The sequence below is a fragment of the Anas platyrhynchos genome, chromosome 1, assembly GCF_047663525.1.
Source record: "Anas platyrhynchos isolate ZD024472 breed Pekin duck chromosome 1, IASCAAS_PekinDuck_T2T, whole genome shotgun sequence".
NCBI classification, from domain to species: Eukaryota; Metazoa; Chordata; class Aves; order Anseriformes; family Anatidae; genus Anas; species Anas platyrhynchos.
Window position 1 is genome coordinate 178,238,512 of NC_092587.1, and position 12,149 is coordinate 178,250,660.

At 38.8% G+C, this 12,149-nt stretch overlaps 1 protein-coding gene across 6 annotated transcripts in view; it reads right to left on the reverse strand.

Annotated features, from left to right (window-relative positions):
* Positions 1-11,688, reverse strand: part of LOC101793224 (RCC1 and BTB domain-containing protein 2) — a 32,360-nt gene extending 20,672 nt beyond the window's left edge. The window contains exons 1-4 of one of the 6 annotated variants that reach the window (XM_027471592.3): positions 11,521-11,662; positions 8,731-8,795; positions 8,278-8,400; positions 2,711-2,774 (exon numbers count right to left, since the gene is read on the reverse strand). In XM_027471592.3, the coding sequence (XP_027327393.2) occupies positions 2,711-2,752 (42 nt within the window). In that variant the 5' untranslated portion in view covers positions 2,753-2,774; positions 8,278-8,400; positions 8,731-8,795; positions 11,521-11,662. Of the gene's footprint in view, positions 1-2,584; positions 2,775-6,039; positions 6,064-8,277; positions 8,401-8,730; positions 8,796-11,520 lie in introns of those variants that run through there. The other 5 variants (XM_072032557.1, XM_027471585.3, XM_027471614.3 and 2 more) reach the window with 5 other exon arrangements.
* Between the last annotated feature and the right edge of the window lie 461 nt (positions 11,689-12,149).

Below are 12,149 nucleotides of genomic sequence, written 5' to 3' on the forward strand. Positions count from 1 at the left end.
GCAAAGCCATTAAAATAAACAAATAAACGATATCACGATCCAGAAAGAAAGCACCAATACACATGAAGAAAAGTACAAAATAAAAAGTTAAATGCTGCAGTCACATTTTCATTGTATTTATACAACATAACTGCTAGGTTACAGGATTCAATATACAGGATTTTAATTTCAAGGTGTGAAGTTTACATCCAAAACTTGAAAATAATGTGTTTTTTCCTCTGATGCTATAACTATTGTTAAGAGGAAAAAAGAAAAAGACATGTAAGAACTGCCCAAGAATATACTTATATTTAATAAATATACACATTTATGTTCATGTATTAAAAATGGAAACCTGAGAAAACTTGAGAAACTCTTTCCTTTATTTTTCACTTCTGAAACAGTCTGTCTTTCAACAATTATTGAATCTTTGGGAACTTTCTAAGAATATTTTTATTTGTAAGTAAATACATAATAAAAGAAAAAAGATAATTGAACATTCCCTAGCACGGTCAAGGAGAAGTAACAAGTTTCTTGTCAAAGGAAAAGAAAAAAAAAAAAAGCTCTCTCCAGACATTAAAATTAGTCAAGTTAATGTCTGAGTCTCACTCTACATTTCTCCTGCTTTAGTATAGCATAAATCAGAAAAATGTTACAGGATCGAAATTTAGCTGCAATTTTTGCACAGAACACTCATCAAAGTTTCTTTACTAAAATTAAAATAAGTTCTGGGTATGAAGAAAAGCATTATTAATTGCCAGCTCTGAAGCTAAGTAAGAACAGATTTTGCCTATCATGGCATTATGTAGTTCACCACATAACAGCAACGACTGCATGATTTGTTTACACCTAGGAAGCAGCAGACCCACAAACTGAACTGTCACAGAATACTTTTTTTTTTTTTTTTCTTTCAGTCAGAGGCATTGCTGCCTCTGACTGAAAGCAGCAATGTGAATAAATTCCAGTTTAGAGTCACCTATGTCAGTCTTAGGGATATTGCTTTTTTGACTAATATCACTTACTATGAACAAATGTTCACAGAAGCACAGATAAAACGCTTGAAACTAGAGATAAATCCCTAAATAAATTGTGGATTTCAATCTCTAAACAAATATACTTCTGAGGAACGAGGAGGGTTGGTCACGTTCCATTAAAAAAAGCTGCGGTCTTGATGACAGTAGCTATTTCCCCATTCCCTCACACCAAATAACTAGATTCAGTGACCATTTTCAGCCAAATTTGCAAGTGAAAGGGAAGTAAGATTCAGCTGTTACACAATCCATTTGGCAGTAGGCAACTGGAGAATCACACACGTACATGATGAAGTAAGTCAGCAAGTAAGTAGGGCCAAGCCAGTTTAGGAAACGCTGTCTTCCATGACACGTAGCAAAATTATAAGAGATGAAGGGTACATATCCATCTAAAATCAGGACTCATAAATCTGCTTTTCACAGAACAGTTTGTTTCATGTCAAGAGGTTAGCATGAATTTTATGGAAGATTTTAGGGATTTATTAAGTATGATGATGAGAAGCAAAAGCATCACAGACTAGTCCGTCAATTGCATTAACAAAACTGCATCCCACTTTTGCTCAAGGTGCCCTTCAATTGTAGATGCCCTTACCAATGCTCCACCAAAATAAGATACTGGTTTCTTTAAAATGTTGGCTATCAATTCCAAGTACACAGCAGATGAATGAGCACCCATTCATCTCATAAAGTTTTTTTGTGTAATCTCCTTCTACAAAGAACTCCTGTCCTACCCTCATAATTAATGGGTTACAAAAACAACAACAACAATAAAAAACTGTAGCATTTTTTAGCATTAAAATCATACTCTGAAAAAAGTACTATAAAAAGCACCCAGGAAAAATACTTACAGTACTTTTTTTTTTTTTCTTAAACAGAAGAATTATTAACAGACTTTGTCAGACTAAAACATAATCTAAATCCTGTCTCTCAAATCACTAATTTCATCCAATTTACTAAGAGACATTCTTTCACTTTTTAACATTTTCCCCCCTCCCTCACTTTCCATCATGTTTTTTTTCCCCCCAAAAAAGACAACTTGAAGTATCAGCCTGCAGTATTTGTGTCCCATCAGTGATTAGCTCCCTCATTATATTGCACAGGTTCATGACAGACAGAACTAGACAAGAATTTGAGATTTCATATGACACAGGTACCTATCGCAAAGGTGCATCAGCTATATCTCAAGGACTCCTAAAACTTCATTTGACCTCAGCAATCAGTCTAAAAGCTGGGTATTCAGTTCTGTCATGCAGCTCACCTTAACAAGGTGCTATCATTAAGCTCAAAATCTAAATGATATGTTTCATGAAATTTTACACGCAGGGTTTTCAAAGGAAAAGAAAGAGGAAAACAGGATGGAGTTTTTTCATCATATTATGCTACAAAAGTTAATTCTTACGAGTACATCTTGTTGAAAAATTAAGCTGAAATGAGTAACTTTAGAACTTAATTCTAAATTACACCAATGCTGCAAGACAATGGAGCAATTCAACCCGCATCAAATGAATATATTGTGCTTCTAACAATTTGTGGATCACATAAGTAGCGTTTCTTTTCCAACTATCATTTTATACCTGGAGTTTTGGTTTTATGTTTATCTTGAAAGCTACCAGCATGTACTAAGTTAGTGCTAAATGAAGCCAGCTTAATCCTCTTGAGCAGAGCAGTATGAAATTCGTAACACAAAGTCACACTCTGACCTTGGCACTGACTTCTTGAGAAGGAGGAGTTTCATCCTCCATACAGATTTGCGCCTGTGTCCACCTGCAGAGAGAGAATAGTGGTTAAAATCAGGATATCACATTGCTGCAAAAATACTTTATAGAACTATACACACTTCATATTAAGCCAGAACTATTTGCCTGTATTGGGTGAGAAAACAAAAATCATGAAGCTCAGACAATTTTGTTTTTATATTTAACTGCACAGTGATCAGTGAAATGGACTCTACTCTTCTACATTATTTTGTATTCTTACCTAAATAGGAATTTTGGGACTTTTTTTTTTTTTTTTTAATAAGTAGTACAATTAGTCAGTTATCAGAAAGGAAAAGGTTTTAATAAACACAATACTCTAATTTTTTTATTGTAGTAAAAATAGATTTAGAACCTTGCTGATGTAATTTTTCAAGACATTTCTTTCAAAAAAAAAAAAAATAGAAAAAGCACACTGGACAAAGCTTTCCATTTCTGGCATAAGCCTTCAAATGTTCTTATTCCAGTTCCATTTTGAAAAGCAGTGTTAGAAATAAACATTTGGGGCTTTTCAGGTTTTACTGAGCATTGTTAGAATATCGACTTTGTTTCAGAAAATACTGCCAGCTCTGTAAAAGAACTGCATGCTTTCTGTGGTGTGCATCATCACTAGAAACAATTTCCAGATCAGATGTTTCTTCCCACATGAATATGCATGCCCCTGCTATCCCTAAATAATTCCCTAACATAAAGCCATGCAACTCCATTTCCAGTAAAACTGCACAAATCACGAAGCAGCTTTGAAGCTGTGCAGGCTTCTTTTGCTCAGCAAGTTGGAAAGTGGTAAATGTCATTTTCTCGGAGGGGCAGCGATTCAGCCAATGCTAAAAAATCTGTTTACATTTCACTGAAAACAAAATGTCTGGAAAATTCTGATTAGAAACACAATAACACGCAATAAACAAGAATCCACCACTTTATTTAGCTATTTTTCAGAAGACTTCTGCACTTTAAAAGAAGTACCAAATGTATCTTTATAAAACTATGTAATGTACTGCTAAACATGTCTCTTATGGAAGCCTTCACGCTGTAAGACCAAGCCCAAAGATGTAGAATATATGAAATTCATAGGATTTAAATATTATCGGTTTTAAGGATTTAACAAATATGATTTAATTCACTGAATAAAGAAAAAATCTCTACTGAAACTAGAAACAACCTGCCGAATTAAGGCCTTTTGCATGACCAGAGCAGGGTTGTGTTCCCAAACTGCAGTTCTGAAATGTTTAATGTCAACCACGGCAGCAGTGTTAAGAGTGGAACTGACTATCAAGGCCATGCAAAATTTTGCAGCTTCGATTTTCAACACTGCCTGTCAACGCTGATATGTGTAATCCACTTCTTCGCCACCCTTAGCCTACGCAGCTGACAGGTTTTCCAAGAGTTTAACTATTAACTATGAATTTTTGAATGTAAGTGAACGCAGGATTCTGTCTCTCTTCTGCAAGCCATCTGATACACGACTGATACTCATCATTCTTCAAGTTCTAATATTTTACTTCCATTTCTTCTGTTTAGGCAAAAGCACATAGTTTGACGTTAAAAGCAGGTTACCTGCTAGTATAAACGAAGATACATCAGTATGGACCATTCAGTAACCTAACAAAAGGCTCTCCAGCCCACTAATTTTTCAGAGTCCCAGAAACACACCAAGAGTTTTGAACTAACTTTTTGCAAGAATAGAGGTCACTTACACGTCCTCACAATTCCAAAGTGATGTTTTATCTTAAACATGAGAAAATTACCCTGCAACTCCATTCTTCAAACCATTCTGCAAGCATAGGCACTTTATTTCTGATCTGTCCTACATAGGGTATAGGTAGTACATAGGATGCTTCAGATGATACCCATTTATTTTTTTATTCAAATTCATTTGTTGTAATACAAGTACATATTGATTGTCAAATGTTTGCATCTGCAAAAGGTGTTCTTTGTAAACACCTGTAATTCATTTAAGAGTATATATTAACTATTAGACCCTGAAAACAAAGAAAGACAAAGAAAGTATATTAAATCATTATGCATACATAACAATCATTCTTATCTGAGTACCTCTAACATACTAGTGATGATTCATGTTTGCTTACTCTTAGGAATTTTTCCTTCAGAAAAATTACCATTGGATGTACTGTGAAGCAAAGGAAAAACAGTACTTGCATCAAATGTTTGAAGAACAAAACCTTCATATTTGTGCACTTTACAGAAGAAAAATACAGTCAGAGCTATTAGAGACAAGTTTTTAGGGCTGTTAATCTACAAAATCTTGAAATATGCATATAATTGCTGAAAAACCTTATCTTAGAATAGTTAGTCATTACTAACTAAAAAAAAAGCAAGTTACTTTCAAAAGTAAACAGGTAAGCAAGAACTATTTCTCATGCATTAAAACTTTATATATATATTCACTGTTTTTTCCAAAAAAAATCTAACACGAAAATCTTAAAGAAGAAACCTTATAGTAAGTGTCCATTTTCTGAGGAAGTACACGGTGTTTTAAAAGTATTTACATTGAACTTTGATAAATCTCTTATCTGGAATCCAAGTCCAATTTGAGAATCTGGACAGCGTACTCTGGCAGCCTGAGTCAACTTGTGCAATTTGTAAGTTCTGACTCTGGATTTGCTCCAGCCATGGTATGTGGGCAGACTATGTATGCCTCTGTGGTATAGATAAGATGAAGTTAAGGAACACAAATGCTGGTTCTATTAGCTAAGCTCTATTAAGAGTCTAACCAGACCATTTAATCCTAAATATTTATACAGGTTCCCTAACTCATTTGAATGTAAATATTCTTGTAGATTCTCTCTCTAGGAACTTGGCAAGCAAACATTTTTTTTTTCCTTACCAGAACTCCACTTAGCATTTCCTCGCTCTTAACTTCAATATTTCTGAATCTCATCTGCTGAATCAAAGGTCTGTCTAGAGCTTCTTACCCCAGTAACTCTAACCAAAGGCCTTGGAAAGAGTAGAAGGAAAAAGTCACAGAAAAAAAGGACTTGCTTTCCTTTAGGAAAAGGACCTAACCTTGCTTGATCGTGTTGATTTCTCAGCAGCCACATGCAGGAAAAGGCATGAAATGATGCTAAATTGTTCGAGTGATCTTGCAGGAGAGGACAGAACAGTAATATTATTGACAGCTATTGCCACTGAAGAGGTTACATTCCCTTTCCAGGAAGGCGTGAGACTATTTTCAAAATTATCATCCTTCTTCACGTACAAACACTGAAATGTCACTACCCTGTCTGGTGCTGACCATAAACTGACAGAACTCAGACCTTCATTTACTCCTCCACTGATGCAGCGTTTTCCATTACCAAAGAACTGCAGACCCTGGAAAACAGTAAGTGGTTGTTTGAAGAGCTGCTATCTCCAACGAAAGCACGCTCTTTTCTCATTCCCTTCTTGCTTCTTGACACCATCCTGTGACTTCTTGGCTTCTGATGCAAGCTTCAGTGGCTGCCTACTAATTTCAAGAGTAAAGTACATACAATTTAGAGGCTGAATCCAAGAACCTCCGAACGACTGCAGTCTTGACAGTCTGAAAGACTGACATCATAGAACCATAGAATATTCTGAGTTGGAAGGGACCCTTAAGGATCATCAAGTCCAACTCTTGACACCGCACAGGTCTACCCAAAAATTCAGACCATGTGACTAAGTGCACAGTCCAATCTCTTCTTAAATTCAGACAGGCTTGGTGCAGTGACCACTTCCCTGGGGAGCCTGTTCCAGTGTGCAACCACCCTCTCTGTGAAGAACCCCCTCCTGATGTCAAGCCTAAACTTCCCCTGCTTCAGCTTAACCCCGTTCCCGCGGGTCCTGTCGCTGGTGTTAACGGAGAAAAGGTCTCCTGCCTCTCGACACCCCCTTACGAGGAAGTTGTAGACTGCGATGAGGTCTCCCCTCAGCCTCCTCTTCTCCAGGCTGAACAGGCCCAGTGCCCTCAGCCGTTCCTCGTACGTCTTCCCCTCCAGGCCTTTCACCATCTTCGTAGCCCTCCTCTGGACACTCTCCAACAGTTTCATGTCCTTTTTATACTGTGGTGCCCAGAACTGCACACAGTACTCGAGGTGGGGCCGCACCAGCGCAGAGTAGCGCGGGAAAGACTGACATCCTTGACCTTGTGAAGTAGGTAACTACTTCAGAAATTTCTAATTAAAATAAACTGCTACAGAAATCTAATTAAAATAAGACAGCCTTATTGTCTCACTCTGCAGAACCAAAGCTTCAGCTAAAACCATCTTGTCAGATGCCACCTCTCTTTTAGAATGATAATCAGTTCTACCTGTTGGATACAGCATGACCCCACTGAAATTAGCAGAGACTGACAGAATAGTTTGGGTTGGAAGGGACCTCAAAGATCATCCAGTCCCAGCCCCCTGCCATGGCAGGGACACCTCCCACCAGCCCAGGTTGCCCAAAGCCCCATCCAGCCTGGCCTTGAACACCTCCAGGGATGGGGCAGCCACAGCTTCTCTGGGCAGCCTGTGCCAGGGCCTCACCACCCTCACGGTGAAGAATTTCTTCCAAATATCTAATCTAAATCTTCCCCTCTTTTAGTTTAAAGCCATTCCCCCCTTGTCCTATCCCTACACCCCCTGACAGAGTCCCTCCCCAGCTTTCCTGTAGGCCCCTTTAGGCACTGGAAGGCTGCTGTAAGGTCTCCCGAAGCCTTCTCTTCTCCAGGATGAACAACCCCAACTCCCTCAGCCTGTTTTTGTAGGAGAGGTGCTCCAGCCCTCTGATCACCCTCGTGGCCCTCCTCTGGACTCACTCAAATAGATCCATGTCCTTCTTATGCTGGGGGCCCCATTTACATTCTGAAAGATTTACTGGAGTACTGGAGCTAGATGGTTGAAATCTGTATGCAAAGGCCTTTTTTTCTCCCCCCCCCAGTAATTTCATCATCCCCCAAAATAAATTAATTGAGATAAATGAAGGCAGTGTAGGATAACATACAAACAACATAAAACAAGGGAACATGGACACACCAAAAGAAGTTACTGTGAATACCATTTTATAACCCATCAATTCAGCTTTACTACCATGGTGGTAAAGAACAAATACATCAGGGAAAAATGTTTTGAAATAAGTGAGAAGGCAGGAAAGAAAACAAATGACATGACCTTTCAACTCTTCGATGGTTTAAAAATAAGTGTCAGGATCTGGTGCGAAATTTCTGCCCTAAGTGACAAAATTGCTCTGAAAAATCATATGAGGATTCCTGGGACACCTTCCCCTCACCTCCATAAAAAAAAAACCACAAAACAACAAAAAAACAACAACAACAAAAAAAACCCACACCAAACCTTGGAACTTTTGGTTAGGAAGAAAATGCGATTAATTTGATTTTTATAAATTCAATAGGACTTTTGTAAGTCCTATAAAAAACAGATGGTAAGACACACTGCCCATATTAAGCGTCTTTATTTCTCCCACCCCTATTCTGTTTTTCCCCCCCCTCAGAACTGTTGTCCCTCATCGTCATTGCTGTAGAATGGTGTATTGTTTACCAGGGAGCAGCAAGAGTGGAACTGACTGGAAAAATGCATCGTCATCTACCAGAGGGAAAACACTTAAAGCAGAAGAAACAAATCTCAAATTCTTTTCTCCATGCCACAAACCCTCCAGTCACCCTGAAAAAAAAAAAATTTGAAAGCTTTGGGTATCCATCTACTTGACTGGAAAAAAAAAAATATAAAGATTTGAATGAAACAACTAAAACCTATTAAGGAACAGAAAATATATAACAAACCAACAAAAAGCAGAAGTACAAAGAATAGAAAATAGTCTTCGGCAAATCTATGTTGAAATCTCAAGGTCGGCAGCTAAAAAAAACTGATTAAAAGGTGTTGATCACAAAATATTTTTGCATTAAAGTACTTTCACTCTTTTATACGAGAGCAAAAATACCTTTTGAAGGCAATCAAATGTTTCAGATAATGGAAAATGAATGCACAAACTACCTTTAATGCTGAAAACCATTATAGGAGGATGCTGGAGCCATTTTCATGTAATTAGTGGTTTACTTCTGCATTAAAAGAAAAAAATATATATAATGAGCATTATCTCCAAATCTTTTAAGTATATTAAAATAATCAAACAATTTGTTAGACAGTTTCTTGGGAACAGGATGTTATCCCTGTATCTAAATCTAATATAAGCTAAACCTAACCCGAGATGTCAAAGAAAAATATTCGCTTTTTTAATGTGAATTATTCCAGATTTTCAGAAAACTAACATGAAAAGCTCTTTCTCTTTGCCAAATTTCTAGACAAACTCTGAACACTCTTCAGTTCCTGTAATCCATACAGAGACAAACCTAATAAAATATCAACAACGGATGCAATTATTAGGTCTTGTCCATTTAAAACACTGCATTTAATTTACCATATAACCGTTTTGGTAGAATTGAAACCTATATTGATTTTTCATTTTGACATTCCTTCTTGAGAGTTAAAGGAAACCAGCTTTAGGGAAATGAAAGTATTCTGAAGATTTGGTTTTAAAATAACTTTAATAAAAATATCAACCACGTAGCATAGCAAATTAATGCAAAATAATGCAGTAAATATGTATCCTGCTCAATCTGTTGAAGAGGAAAGCTGCTATAGTTCTAACCTATAACCAGTTCCTTACGTGTCCAAGGAAGGGCCTTTTATGCCTTCTAGCCCCATTTAAGCTAAAAGCTGTAATTTATAAAACCTACCTTCTAAAAACATTCTATGCCTTAATTAAAACAACAACAAAATAAATAAACAAGCCCATAAGCATTATTAAACCACATCTGGGTCTCTTCTACACTCATCACTTAGATTTAGCACAGTCTTTCCGCACATTGGGTCACCAAGAGTGGATTTTTTTTCAAGACTATGTCTAACACGACCACAGCATGAACTGGTGGCTGTACTTAGACCTCCCTGTAACACTGGGTACTTGCAAGAGTGTTTCCCATGAACCCAGCACAGAAGGCCAGGCAGGGCTGAAGGATGGTGCAGACCCAAATCCTTCCCTGATACAAAGTCAGAATTTGCCTAGGTATATGCATCTAGCATGTGAATATAAAAGTATCATCTAAATATAGATACAAATAATCGATATTCTATACCTGGATCTAAGAATTCAGGTTGTTTAAACTTTGATAATTATAGCTGTCTGCATAAAAAGATATAATTTGCAGTTTGGAGACATACAATAGTAAATAAAATGTGCATATGAAAAAAAAATTAGTGGTATTTCTTGGTGAGTAAATGACTCTAATTGTCCATTTGGGTATTTCTTTAAGTCTTCTGAAACTGTAAGTGACCAACAAAAATGGCAAGAGCATGAGATTAGACGTAGCAGATGGACGTTTCTCAGCTCTTAAAAGCAAAGTCAGAAACAGAATGTTATTCCTTAAAGTGTAAGCTTAAGCATCTAATATTAAATCTACTTGCAGCAATAGTCTCCAAACTGCAAGACATCACATGCAATGGGAGGCCAACGTTATTTTACCTCAACTTTATCACCTAGAAGTTTTACTTCTGTTTTTGTTTTTACTTAGATGATTAAAGAAGCTTTAAAAGCACTTGCCTATAACTAACTCAAACTTACATTGCACAATTTTCACTTCATCACCACACTTTTTCCTGCAGCTTTGTTTATCCAACCTTTTCCTATTCTTTATTCCACAACATTCTTTTTGAGATAAGTAACAGTTTGGCAGACCTTTTTTTTTCCTTTTTTTTTTTTTTTTGGATATTAATTCCAAATAAACTTTATCTTTGGCATAAAACAATTTAATTCCTTCTTTATTTTCAGGGCACTCAGGACTCAGTGCAACTGACATCACGAACTAACCCTCTTGATTTTTCAAGGTTGGCCCTCCTGAGATCATGAACTTCAACCTTTGATTATTGACATACAGTACATAGCTAAACAAACTACAAATGGGATCCTGGATTGAAAGCACTTCTTAGAAATTTTTACACGGAGAAATGGGCAATTCAGTGCCTGTTCAGCAAGTTTAGAGCAGTTCTGTGTAAGAAGATGATGTTAACAAATGATGTTAACAAAAAAGCCCACCTATGATGAAATTCCTAATATTGTCTCTCAGTAAGCACTATCCTCATCAAAACCCAGCTCTTCTGGTCTATAGCACACACCAGCAAAAGCCCCTATAATGTTTTCCCATCAAAGCAATGATAAGCTTGATTCTTTTTTATCCCTTTCCTGTTGCTTTACTTCCCATCGCATCATTACCACCAAATATCTTTCTGTCACGTCTATTTCTCCCTTACCCCACATGCAGCAGGATCATTATTTCTCATTTTTTCCTTTACCTGTACCTCCTTTCACACCCTCCACCATTCCTTCACCCCAAACCCAGCCACCAGCTCACCCCCCCAGCTCACAAGGACGCACAACATCTCCCGTAAACATCCTTTATTCAGTTCTCAACCACAATACAATTCAACAACGGGAAAAATTTCATCTGTGGAAGGAAACACGGAGGAATTTCGCAGGGGAAAGCCCTCAGCGGGCAGCCCCAAGATGCCGGCGCGGGGCGGGAGGCGCAGCGCCCGCCCTTCCCGTCCCACCCTCGCCCGCCCGCCATGCCCGGCGGCGGCTGAGGCGGGGCGGGGTTGGGCGGCCGTTGGGGCGCCGCGTACCGGTCCCAACCGCCGCTCGCCTCAGCGGGGCGGCTCTGCCCGGGGGACGGGACGGGATAGGGAGGAGAGGGAAGGGCGGCGGGCTGCTCGCTGCGTATAGCTTACCTTCCCCGCAGGCAGCGGCTCCTCCTCCTCTTCCTCCTCCTCCTCCTCCCTGCAGAGGGGCCGGGGAGGGTGCAGCCGCTCTCAGGCGCCTCCTCAGCCGGCAGGAGGGGGAGGGAAGGGAGGTAGCGCCTCCCCGGGATCCTCCTCCCGCAGCCGGAGCGGCCCCTCGGGGCTGGGAGTGCGGCTGCCGCCGAGCTGAGGAAACGCGGCCCGGCTCTTCCCTAAGGGTTTTGGGGAAGAGCTGGGTGCTCGGCGTGGCTGTTGTCTGGGCTTAAATAGGTGTGACAACGCCACATAGTGAGAGACGTGTTCAAAACCATGATTACTATGGGAACACCAAGCATTGTGATATACTATTTGTACGCGCAATACATTTTTAAAATGATTTTTCCAAGAGAAATCACAGAATCCCAGAATCACAGAATTTCTAGGTTGAAAAAGACCTCAAAATCATCGAGTCCAACCTCTGACCTAACACTAACAGTCCCCACTAAACCATATCCCTAAGCTCTACATCTCTCTTCCAATACGTCTTTAAAGTTTAGCTCCCCCTCAGCAGGATAGCCTAAATGTTTTCTGAAGGTAGCATCCCTGTTTTTATTGGTCATATCTCCTACCTTCAGTTTGAT